Source organism: Ictidomys tridecemlineatus, chromosome 3 (assembly GCF_052094955.1).
Source record: "Ictidomys tridecemlineatus isolate mIctTri1 chromosome 3, mIctTri1.hap1, whole genome shotgun sequence".
In the NCBI taxonomy this organism is placed as follows: domain Eukaryota; kingdom Metazoa; phylum Chordata; class Mammalia; order Rodentia; family Sciuridae; genus Ictidomys; species Ictidomys tridecemlineatus.
This window is the reverse complement of record NC_135479.1, coordinates 31,208,223-31,221,262: the sequence shown is the minus strand read 5'-3', so window position 1 is coordinate 31,221,262 and position 13,040 is coordinate 31,208,223. Positions and strand designations below refer to the sequence as shown.

At 46.3% G+C, this 13,040-nt stretch overlaps 1 protein-coding gene across 1 annotated transcript in view; it reads right to left on the bottom strand.

Moving 5' to 3' along the window:
* Window positions 1–3,846: 3,846 nt before the first annotated feature.
* Window positions 3,847–13,040, bottom strand: part of Scpep1 (serine carboxypeptidase 1) — a 32,424-nt gene continuing 23,230 nt past the window's right edge. The window contains exons 9-13 of the mRNA XM_078042283.1: window positions 12,686–12,779; window positions 11,694–11,807; window positions 9,348–9,485; window positions 8,268–8,431; window positions 3,847–4,421 (exon numbers count right to left, since the gene is read on the bottom strand). Coding sequence (XP_077898409.1) covers window positions 4,359–4,421; window positions 8,268–8,431; window positions 9,348–9,485; window positions 11,694–11,807; window positions 12,686–12,779 — 573 coding nt within the window. The 3' untranslated portion in view covers window positions 3,847–4,358. The remainder of the gene's footprint in view (window positions 4,422–8,267; window positions 8,432–9,347; window positions 9,486–11,693; window positions 11,808–12,685; window positions 12,780–13,040) is intronic.

The window sequence follows — 13,040 nt, the reverse complement described above, 5'->3', positions numbered from 1 at the left end:
CAAGATCAAAACATTATAATATATCTATTATAATAACATAAATATAAACATTAATGTAAATATCTGAAATTACCAATTTGCATTATTAAACAAAGAAGTTTAGCATCTGGGTATTAAGATAAACTGTTTCAAGACTGAAGAAGAAAAGGCAAGTTGGTTTTAAATTTGTCTGCAACATTAGATGCCAAGGAGAAGGGGAAGCTATTGCTCAAGTTCTCTACCTGATCAAGCTATTGATCCCCTGTATAGGTCGCAGAAAGACATCATCAAATATGCAGACCCCAGTCGTGGGCAAGTTTTAGTGCATTAAAATAATTAAGTTGAAACAACTCTATTAATCAGAATTCATTTGGAGAAACAGAGACGCACATCAGGTGTATTACTGGGGACTGGACTTCTGCAGTGTGGGGCTGCTGGACAGGCAGTCTTCCTGAGGCTGTAGTGGTCAACAACCTGTGTGGAGGTATCTGGGGCCAGCAGAGGGGAAAGCAGAGTGGGTGGGAAATGGAGACCAGGAGAATACAAGCATGAAGTGGAGGTCACAAGGGCAGTGCACAGGACGGAATCACCCAGGTCTTGGGCACATCTTTGCATCACTAAATGCACTCATCTGGCTCAAGAGTCCTTGCCTAATGGAATGACTCCAACTTTTTTTTTATTGGTGCATTACAATAATACTGGATAGTAGGATTGATTATTGCCATAATTGTGCAAGCACATAATCCGATCAATCTCATTCCCTAGTCTCTTCCCTTTCCCTCTCCACCTCCTTCCCCTGAGCTGTTTGCTCTATTCTGAGCTCCCTCCTATTATTATTCTTATTTATTTATTTCGGTACTGGGGACTGAACCCAGAGCCACTTTACCACTGAGACACAACTCCAGCCCTTTTTATTTTTTTATTTTATTTTATTTTTAATTTAATTCTTTTTGTGGTGCTGAGGATTGAAACCAGGTCCTTGCGCATGTGAGGCAAGCCCTCTACCAACTGAGCTATATCCCCAGCCCCGCCAGCCCTTTTTATTTTTATTTTGAGACAGAATCTCACTAAGATGCTTAAAACCTCACTAACTTGCTGAGGCTGGCTTTGAACTTTCAATCCACCTGCTTCAGCCTTCCAAGCCACTGGGATCATAGGCATGTGTCACCCTGCTATTATGAATTAGTGTATTATAATTATACACATAAGTGGAATCTATTGTGGTATTTTTTTTTCAACATTTACGTCTTAGTTGTAGGTGGACACAATACCTTTATTTTATTTTTATGGGGTACTAAGGATCGAACTCAGTGCCTCACGCCAGCTAGGCGAGCCCTCTACTTATGAGCCCCAGCCCCTCCTTGTGGTATATTAGAACATGGACTTAGCATCATTTTGTAGATTTGTCCCTAGTACTTCCTCCTCCTTCCTTCTCCATCCCCCTCCTCTACTCTACTGGTCTCCCTTCTATCTTCACATCTTTTTCCACAAAGGGTCTGGGCCATTAGAAATCTAAATCAGATTTCCTAGTCTTCCACTGACCTTCATCAGAGGACACTGAAGCTCTCAGGGGTGGATCAGAGGGTCTCCTGCATTCTTCCTCCTGGCTGCCATTGTAGACCAGCAACCCAATTTCCCCTGAGAGCCAGGCCAGGCAGAATCCTCACCTCAGCCAGCACTTTACCAGTTGATGCAGTGCCCAAAGAGGCCAGATGGTGTCTTCAAGTTCCAGTTCAGTGGCGTTCTGCCTCCTGGTGAAAATATTTTCCTCCCTTGTAACCAAGACTTCTAGACCAGCACAGCAGAAGTACAGGGATGAAGAGCAAAGATTTACTGCTGGGTAGGATTTCTAGCGAGAGGGGTCACTCTCATTTTATCACCGGATTCCTGGATCATGCGTGATGGGTAAGGGAGCAATGTGGTTGCTGATTTAGAACCTACATCACTTTGGGGAAGATGATACCCCAGCCCTGCAAGGTCTCACCACCTAGCTGGTAACTGAAATTTTCAAAAAACTATTTAACCATCTGTCAAGGCAGTTGTTTCAGGACGATGGGGACCAAGGTGAAATTGGCGCGTTCCATGTGAATAAGCCCGCTGCTGCGTTCCATTTGCTGTGAATGCCTTGACCGTGAGGAAGATATTCTGCAAATCCATAGATGGTAGTTTTGGCAGAAACATGATGGACAGGGAAGGCAAGTCTATGCCCAAAGCAAGCATCAATTCCATTAAGAAGCAAGTGTTGCCTCTTCCATAATGAAAGTGGTCCAAGGTAATCAACCTAACACCAGGAAGCTGGCCCATCTCAGGCATATGAGGGGCTAAGTGTTGTCTCATCAGCTGGCAGATGAGGTACCCAGCAGTGTCTGTAGCCAGGTCAGCCTTGGTGAGTGGAAGTCCATGCCACTGAGCGTGCATAACCTCCATCTCTGTTGCCATGGCCACTTTGCTCCTGAACCAAAGGACTGGCTGGAGAAGGAGGCTGACTGATGTCCTCAGACTGGGTCAACTCCCTGGCCTGATTATGACAATCTTCCTTTACCCTCTGGTGAGCATTCACATGGGACATGAGTATCTCTACACTCTGCCATTCAGAGAAATCCAGCTTTGTATCGCCCTCAGATCGCATGTCTTAATTTTCAATTGAGTTTTTCCCAAGACCCAGACTACCCAGCCAAACCAGCATTTGGTTCAGACCTATCCTTTTTATTTATTTTTGCAGTGCTGTGGATGGAACCTTCAGGAGCATGCACATACTCAGCACGCATCCTACCACTGAGATGCACTCCCAGCCCAATGCCCTGACTTTTTGTGGTGCTGGAACTGAATCCAGGGCCTCACACGCTAGGCAAGTTCTCTATCTCTGAGCCACATCCCCAGGTCCCAATGCACTGACTTTTAATTTTTAGGAAGGAAGAAAAGGTTGGGAATTCAATGTGTTTTAATTCAATTTTAAATTTTACTTATTTATTAATAAGTAAATGGGTGATTTACCAGAAGAACTTATAAGACTCAAAAGCAGGTTATGTTCATAGCTAGATTTTTCTTTCTTTTCTTCCTTCCTCAACAGTGAAGGATACACAGCAAAAGCAGCAGGAAAATAGATTTGCCTTGGTAAAGTCCAGGGGGACCCAGCACAGGCTTCTAATGTTCTTCCTCTCCAGGGCACACAGGACTGCTTGCTCACTAACAGTGAAGTTCTGAGTAAAGTCTCTGACCAAGGAATCCTGCTGGAGGCTCAGCCTGCATCCATGAGTATATAACCTGCCACATTCTGCAGGAACAGACTTTGGGTTTGGTTTTCCAAACCATCCTCCAATTATAGGACAGTCTCGGCAGTATCAGGTCCCTTGTGCAGACTTTGAGCTGCAAATTAAGAATGAAAAGTCTCGCCAGGTGCAGCTATGCACGCCTGTAATCCCAGCAGCTCAGGAGACTGAGGCAGGAGGACTGCAAGTTCAAACCCAGCTTCAGCAACTCAGTAAGGCCCTATGCAACTCAGTGAGACCCTGTCTCTAAATAAAATACAAAAAAAAAAAGGGGGGGGAGGGGCTGAGGATGTGGCTCAGTGGTTAAGTGCCCCTGGGTTCTATCACTGGTACCAAAAAGAAAAAAATTAAATTAAAAGCCCTGAGTTTATTATTTTAATTTCGGAGAAATGTGGCAATCCTTTGGCTAAACAATCACACTTTTACAAATTTACTGTAAGCAAACAGCAAGAAGTTACATAGAGCTATAACCATCAGGATGAATAATCACCAGAGCACCATTTAAAATAGTGACAAACTAGAAATCACTTGTGGGAAACCACCAGGAATTTGGTAAATACACCATAGTATGACCACAAAATGGAATGCTCAGAGGCCATTAAAAATGTCACAGAAGAATTTATTGACATTAAAAGGTGTTTAGGGACATATTGATCTCTGAACACAGGAGATGGTAAAATAACAATATAGCCATGATTCCATTTTTGTAAAAAATATAAATGTCTATATATGTAACCAAAAAATACCTGTGAGGCTAGATACTGAATTGGTAGCAGTGCTTACCCCTGGAAAGGGAGGGTATGAGTCTTTCTTTTGTTCTTTGCTTAACTGTATTTCCCACTTTTTTTTAAAAAACAAATCATATCCTTTGATTTTGCAATCAGAAAAAGTCAATCTATGACAATCCTTCACTTTGATAAAAACAAATCCATTAAAAAAACGTTTTTTAAGAAGCAGAAATGATTCCCAAGCTGCCCGAGGCCGTGGCAGCTGGTAGGGGCCTTCACAATCCCAGCCTGAGTTAGATTCAGGGAGGAGCACAGCTTCCTCCAGTTCTCGGTTGGCTCCTGCGCCTCCAGGCCACGCCAGCTCCTCTCAGCTGGGTACTTCCTACTCCTGCTGTGTCACCAGCCTCATCATCTTCAGAGCCATGGCCCCTTGGTCAGAAGGAACCTAGAACCAAGCAGGATCCAAGTTAGTGCTCCTAGTGCCATTCCTGGACTGAGGTTGGGGACAATATCCTGAACCCTTGCTCCTAGGAGGGAGCCAGCCCTGAGACGACACCAGTGGGGACAGCTGCACCTCAGTGCACCCTAAAAGAGAGAGTCCCTTTGGGAAACGACCCCTGTGCTGGGTTAAAGTTCTTCTGAGCTCCCCCTGTGTTGGGTGACAGGGGCCTGGAGAAGTCAGCGTAGGAAAGTTTTATTGCATTTGGGGCTGATCTGTTTCTTTTTTTTCCCCTTTTTTCCCCCTAGTGCTGGGGATGGACCCCAGGACCTGACGCATGCTCAGAAGAGCTCTTGTACTGAGCTACATCCCAAGGCCTTATTGATTTCGTTTTTTTCCTTTTTTGTGGTGCTGGGCATTGAACCCAGGGCTTTGTTGCGCAGGAGGCAAGCACTCTACCAACTGAGCTGTATCCCCAGGAGCCCCTTATAGATTTCTTTACAGGGGCTATGCTCAGGGTGCTCGGATCAGCCTGTTCAAGGAAAGAGGATGCTAAACATTTTAAAGAATTCTCTATGTAGACAGGATCCCAGGCTGGGAAGTGCACGGAGGAGAGGCCGGAGGAGAGGCCGAGGGAAGGCTAACAGGAGAGCCTTGAACAAATACAAACAAGACCCTTGGTGTGGGTGGCATCCGGCCTTTTTCTGTTGTTTCTTTTGTTTTCCTTTAGCTTTTTAGAATAAAATGTAATCTCAACTCCCAAGGTAAGGCAGGAGGATCAAAAGTTCAAGTCAGCCTGGGCAATTTAGTGAGGCTCTATTACAAAATAAAAAGGGCTAGTGGTGTAGCTCAGTGGTAGAGCATCCCTGGGTTCAATTCTCAATCCTGCAAAAAAATAAAAAATAAAAAAAAAACTCTTTCTCATACACCACCTAAAAAGGTAGGGTCACAGGCCTCAGTTTCTCCTCTACAAAGAGACAGGTAGAGCAGGTAGGTATTCTTCTGGATCCTTGGTTCCATGATTCTCTCTGGTACATTTCTGTCCTGGAATTCCCCGGTCAATCAAGAGTCCCCAGGAGGCAAGGCATTTAATCAAATAAAGGGGAAGTGATAGGCGGTGACAACAACATTCTGTAAGAGTTATTTTAAGCCTGTCCCCAACTGATCTGTTGTTCTAAATGTGACAAACCAAGAGGAAATGGGTCTGCACTCTAGCACTGAAGCAAGAGGTTAGCGCATGGAACTAGTGCTTTGCTCTAAGACTTCCTGCTAGCTTTAACCCAGTCAGTATGAAGGTGCCCAGATACACGGAGCCATAGATAATGCCCCTTATCTGCAGGCCCTGTGGCCTTGTCCTCTCAGGGGGAGGGCTACATTCTTCCCTTTAAAGGAAGCTGTCATCTCCTCCCTCACTCCTCATTCATGTTCTTCCCACTTTCCACCTGGCTTTGGGGCCTGCCCTTCCACTGAAGCGCTCACCATGATGCTAAAGCCACCCTGGGATCCAGGCATTGCATTTCAGTTCTTGGTCTGTGTCTTCAGTAGCACTGATATGAATGGCCTCACCCTGCTTTGGAAATGCCACCTGCCCTAGGTCTCCCTACTTCTCTTGCAGAGCCTGCCTCAACCTCACTGTGGCTCTCCTTCTGCTTTGTAAGTCTTCAGTCAGTCCTGCTGCGTCCTCCTCTGTTTCTGACTCCCAAACCTTCATCTCCAGGTCTTGACCGCAGACCTTACCTATTCAGTTTATATATGAAGCACTTGTGGACTATGCACTTGGCTGTTAAATGAAACTCAGCAGATGCAAACTGCCTCCCTGCCCCAGGCCAGGGTGCTGGAGCAGAAGCCAGGAGGCCACCCTTCATTTCTTTTCCATCCCAAATGATTACTAAGTCCTGCCAATGCTCCCGTCTTCTGCATGAGCAAATTCTTCTATTTTTCTCCCTTATAGATTGTCTGCTTCAGTCTTTTTCCATGCCCTCAGCTGCGAAGATTATTTCATTGACAGATCTGGCAATTGCACTCCTTTGCTTGTCCCCTCCGTGGCCCCTTAACCTCTGAGCTCCTCAGGGTGGGGTGGAAAGTCCCCCTTCCAAGCTCACCTCTCCTCAGCTCATCTCCAGAGGCCTTGCTGCCTGCAAGCCCCGCTTGAGCATGTGCACACACTGCTCTCCTTGCTTCTCCTCTTTACCTAATTCACTCCTGCTCATCATGGAGGGGCCAAGCTTCTACACCCCCAAGCCTGGGCTGGGGACCCTTCCTTGATCCAATCCCTTCTCCGCACTGCTTACTCCATGCTATTAAGAGTCTACTTGTGCTGAGTGCAGTAGCACACGTCTTAATCCCGATGGTTTGGGAGGCTGAGGGAGGAGGATTGCAAGTTCAAAGACAGCCTCAGCAAAAACATGCCACTAAACAACTCAGTGAGATGCTGTCTCTCAATAAATAGGTCTGGGGATGTGGCTCAGTGGTCAAGTGCCTCTGAGTTCAATCCCCAGTATCAGAAAAAAAAAAAAAAGAAGAGTCTATTTGCACTGGGCATGTTGGTACATGTCTGATATCTCAATGACTCAGGAGGCTGAGGCAGGATTGCAATTTAGAGGTGACTTAGCAAAATGAAAAATGAAAAATTTTAAAAAAGGGGTGTATCTTAGGGTAGAGCAACCATGGGTTCATTGTCCAGTATCACACACATGCACACAAATCTACTTTCCTGACTGTACCCTAGACCATGAACTTCTTGAGGGTAGGGACTATGAACCATTCACCTCTGTGCCGCCAGTACTTAGTATATAGCACAGAGTTTAGCACTTAGCAGACAACCAGATGTTTGCTCTAAGAAGTCTCTGGGGTCCCTCTGCCTCCTGCCAAAGTTTCTTAAACTCTTTTTCAGGTATGTGGGTGGGACAGGGATTTGGGGGCAGGACTAAGGCCTCTATAACCTCCCTCAACTCAAGAAAAGTCACTCAATCAACAAATAACCTAAGGGAAGACAGTATGTTCATTTTGTAAGTGCTGCAGTGTGACAGGCTCATGGCTCATCGCTGCACTCAAAGACTCCTCTTAACAAATCCTGGGGCCACCACTGCTTGGAGATGCTCCTGGCCTTCATTCTGCGACTCAGCTTGACAGAGAAGTAGGCTTTCACTTTCATTCCCTGAAAATGGCCAAGGAAGGCAATTCTTCCCTTCTTCCCAGACCAGGACAAATTGTTAAGGGAAAAATATCTAATTAACTCATTAACCAAGAATAAAGGACACAGAGCCCAAAGTAACTCTCTCTGGAGGACTTACTCTTTAAAATGAGTTTATATTCATTCAAACCTAACAGGAATGAAACACTAATACGAGATGGGTATACCTTATCTGAAATACTTGGAAACAGAATTGATTTGGATTTCATATTTTGGAATATGTGCATGTACAGAATGAGAAATCTCAGAGATGGGACCCAAGTCTAAACATTGCTTATACACATAGCCAAAGCTAATTTTATTTTATTTTTTATTTTTGGTACCAGGGATTGAACTCAGGAGCACTGAGCCACATCCCCAGCCCTATTTTGTATTTTATTTAGAGGCAGGGTCTCACTGAGTTGTTTAGTGCCTTAATGTTGCTGAGGCTGGCTTTGAACTTGCGATCCTCCTCCCTCAGCCTCCCTCAGCCTCCTGAGCTGCTGGGATTACACACATGCACTACCATGCTCTGCCTAAAGCTAATTTTATGCAACGTTTTCAGGGCACCTATATTCCAACTGTGTCTAATCATACCAAGTGTAAATTTTTCCATTTGCTATGTCATCTTGGAACCCAGCTCAGCATGATTTTAATTTGGAACAAAAGTTGGCTCTCACCATGTGACCAGCTCTTAGAATCCAGTAGAAAGCCAGGTTCTTGTAGGACTTGACAAAAGCAGATGTTTCGGGGGATTCAGGGTCACTGTACAGGGGCTTCCATTTCAGCTCATTGAATTTGGGCAGTTCTGGCCACTGCAGCTTCCGCACCCAGGCCTCCTGTCCTGGTAGAGGGACAAAGAGAAGAGCCAGGTATTAACACCTGGGTAGAATGTGTGGCGGGGGGGGGGGGGAGGGGGGAAGGAGGGGGAGACTAGGTCTTATAACTTGGTGGTTCCCAAATTATAACGTGCAACATAAAATTCGCTGGGATCTTGTTTAAATGCAAATTCTGATTCAGTGGTTCTGGGTATGGCCTTAGCACCTGCATTTCTAGCAGGTTCCCAGAGATACTCAGGCTAACAGTGAGAACCTAACAGCTATGAAGCTATTTTTGCTTCTGATCCTTCCACTGCCCTCTGCTCTTTAGAAAGAAATCAGGGACCCCAGGAGGCTGACGGGGCTGTCAGGAGGACTGAGAAGGAGCAGGAATGAGAGGGGATGAGGATCACCTGGGCAGCTCATGGCAGAAAGCAGCAGCTCTCCAAGCTGTCCTTGGTGTCCTCGCCTACAAGTCAAAAGGCCCCTCAATCCTGCCAACATCAAGGAGACTCACGCCTGCCACATCTCGGGCCTCGCTGTGCCTGCCAGTTCTGAGACCCAGTCTCTGAGCCTCCGCCTGGCCTTGCTGAAACCAGGAGTGAGCATAGGCTGGCCGGCAAGGCAACAGGGCAGGGCTCAGGACCCCACAGGCCATTTCCCCTGGGCACAGAGAGTTGTTAGGGGCCAGGCATTGTCCTGTCCTTGAATCATAGTCAAGGGCCTCAAAACCTGAAGGGCCCAGACTTCTCTGAGGGGTCACAGCTGCATGCAGCTTCCCTTTCTTAAAGAGCCAAGGTCAGGGGTAGATGGACACAGCAGGAAATGGCCTTCCTCTGGGCACCAATGTCACCAACCCCAAGACTCATGTGTCCATGACCGGTTCCCTTCTAGCTCAATCCATCAAACAGCCTCAACGTGTCCCTCAGCAATGCTTCCTACCGATGGTGTCCACAATGAGGTCGAGCTGTCCATTATATATAGTCACGTTGACCCCGGCTTCCAGCAACTCGTCCACAATGCTGATGACCGGCTTCATGAAGTCCCCCTCCATGTTTAGGAAGACACTAGAAGACTGGGCTGCATAAGGGAAAGAAGAAAGAGGTACAAGCTCGGAATCTGCCAGAACAAGAGGTCTCTTTTAGCCCAAGCGTCTAGGAGTCACCACCAAGGACCTCCTAGCAAAGGCTGAAGGATAGGTGCTCCACAGACAGGGCCCCACCGGGTCTGCAGGCTGTGCCTGAGCTGACTGAGTAGACGGGAAACCCGGGCAGCACACGTGATCCGATCACTGGGAGCTTGTGATGACAGCAGATGCCATCTTTAATAGGAAATGGAAACCTGAAGGTGGCTTTGTGTAAGGAAACAGGGAAGCAAAGGCCCAGAAAACTCTAAGAGAATAAATTGTGTTTGAGGCCAATGTTATTCTTTCTTTTGTGCTGAGTAACACCAGGGCCACCTTCCAAGTCCTGAACGAGGCTGGTTACCTTACAATGAGCCAAACCAGAACTAAACCAGTTCACAGCTGGCCCACAGGAAAATAAAAGGGACAACAGACCCCGGGCTGGAGAGGAGCCAGGCAACCCAGCATTCCTGCTGGGTTATAGCCATCAGCAGCAGCATCACATCAGATGACTGCAATAACAGCAGAGGCCACCATTTATCTGCCAGTCACGGTGCTAAGTGAGCATTTTATTGTTTTGTTTTTTTTTTATCACTACCTTGAGAGATAAGGGGCCTTAACTTGGACAAAATTTTTAAAAAATGAGGCTCAGAGAGGCCGAGAAAATGCCCAGGGTCAAACAGCTTGTCTATAGCCAGCTAAGACTTGAACTCAGGCCTGGTTGACACTAAGACGTAAGTTTCGGGGCTGGGGATGTGACTCAAGCGGTAGCGCGCTTGCCTGGCATGCGTGCGGCCCAGGTTCGATCCTCAGCACCACATAAAAACAAAGATGTTGTGTCCGTCAAAAAATAAATAAATATTAAAAAAAAAAAAAAAAGATGTAAGTTTCACTACAGACTGCAACTCAAGACTCTGGGGTATTGTCCAAGAACAATTTGTCCTTTCTTGATCACACACAGGCAGATATGGAGCCAAAGAGAGGTTTTTGGTTTTGGTTTTATTTCCTCTTTCTATCAGCAATCATCTGCAAAAATATAGTCACCTTGCCCATTCACTGGGGCTAGGACAAAAATCATCATAAAGATAAAATGAGGGTGGTGAGCAGAAAAGATGTGCTCGTGAGCGTGCCCTACACTTGGCCTCCTGTGATTCCCCACATCGCTCCGTGGCATGACAGCTCTCTGCAGTGGTACCCTCCCCTTGCAGCTTCACACATATTCTATCCTTGCATTTGATCCAGGAAAATAAGATAACTAGGTCTAGAATGAGCCTTCTAGTGCATGCATGTTGGGATAAGATAGTCCATGATCCTGGACTATCTCAGCTTTTTGGCAGATGCCAAGGAGATACCCTAGAAAGGGGTCTCCTGACCCCACAGTCTTGGGGGATCTCAGATACAAACCAAACCCCCTCTCAAGGTGCATGGAATGTTTTTCCTCCAGAAACTCGAGAGTGCTGCTTGCTCAAGGCTTCCCTATTGGACTAAGCCGGGAACTTTTTGAGGCTTTCCTCCTGGTTCTGGTCTCTTGAGACACCAATATTTCCATACTATAGCCTTCAGACCAGAATGTGGTACACGGCTGAGCACATCCAGCATTGGGTTGTTGGGGAGGCTGGCAAGAGAGCTGGTCAAGATCTGACCAAGCCCATGAGCGTATCTGCATCCTTCAGAGGACCTCTGGCTGGACATCTCATCTGTGACCAGCTGCAGCCTTGGGCATGGTTTTTTTTATCATATATATGTAAAATCCATATGCATAAAATTATATCTACCTATCTATCTACACACACACACACACACACACACACACACACATATACACACACACACACGTATAAAATTATGGAAAATCCCAAACCATTACCAAAGTAAAGAGAAGAATATAATTCCCATATACCCATACTAGGTTTCCACAATTATTGACTCATAACCGATCACCTGCCATTTCTCTCTCCACCCGCTTCCCTGCCATCCCCTTGCTTTCAACCAAACTTGACATGTCATTGACTGTCTCTCCACCTGCTTCCTCACCTGCAAAATGTGGACAGGTAGTATTGTTTTACCTGTAGCATAGCATCACCACCGAAACCCACTGTGCAAATTAAAACCTCTGAAGTTGCACTTTCTTCCCTCAAACTCTACAAATCAGGTCACATAAGTACCTCCCCAGGAGATATCCTCAGGGATAACTTTGAGCTTCTTTCTGATGGGGCCATTCATGAGCTGACTTAAGGCATCTCCTTGTAGGTGTCTCACGTGGCGTTGAAAAAGACGCACTGAAACCAAACAGGGAGGCAGCGAGTCAAAGGACTGGAAACATGACCACGGGGACATCTTTCCCAAGCTGCTGGGGAAACTGGGCAGGAAGAGGGAGGTTTGGGGCTGGATTCACCCCGGGGGGAGGAAGAAAGCTGGGAACAGAATGACAGAGGAGAGACTATTCGTGTTGATAACTGCATCCCGTGCAATGTGGGCCACTGAGGTGATCCAGAACAGCCCAAGAAAATCTGCTGAGAAGAGGGATCTAGCAAGATTCCTACAGCCGTTCAGGCCTCTTATGAGGGAGGATTCTAGGCATTCTGCCTCTGAAGTGAACCTTAGTCAGAAAGACCATTAAATTCAGCTCTTCGGGGATCTGACACGGTAATTGGGTGGACACAAGCTGGTTCCCAGGGGGCTGGGAGTGTGGAGTGTAGCAGAGTGCTTGCCTAGCATGCGCCAGGCCCTGGATAGGATTCCTAGCATAGCCTAAAAAAAAAAAAAAAAAAAAGATAAAGAAGAGAAAAAGAAAAGCATATGCTAAGCAACAGAAGCCAGATGCGAAAGACTATTGTCTGATTCCATTTCTGTAAAATGTTCAGAAAAGGCAAACCAAGAGAAGCAGAAGGCAGATCAGTGGCTGCCTGGGGCTGGGTGTGGGAAAGAGAAGTGACGGCAGACAGACATGTGGGCTCTCTTTGGGGTGACAGAAATGTTCTAAAACTGGATCGTGGTGATGGCTGCACAACTCTGTGAATAACTAAAACCCGGTATCCACTTAAAAATGGGTGAATTCTGTGGTATGTAAAGTATACCTTCATAAAGCTTTTTAAAAGATGGGTTCCTTCTGGGATGAAGACTGAGGCAGGAGCTAAGGGCGCTAAGGTTCACTCACCTAAATGACTCTGGGTGAACTCTAGGCTTGACTCCATGGCAGACGTGGGATCGCTTTTAGTTAAGATGTTATAGAAGTTCACCCCATCTGCGTTCTGAAATACACAAGTACATTTGGCTGTTTTTCTTTCTTTCTTTTTTTCCCCCTATCATAAGGTATAAAAAAGAAAGGCACGTGGCCTCCAAGGATGGCTTTAGCTTTGGAAATTTTCTAGCACCAGAGAGAGATGCAGCTCTAAAGGTGCAGAAAACAGCTGGATCAGCCCACACTTCAGGGGCTGACGCCAAGCTCATCAGAACCCATCTTAAGATGCCACAGGAGACAGCCCAGGGCCCGTGTCAGAGCTGTGGAGGGT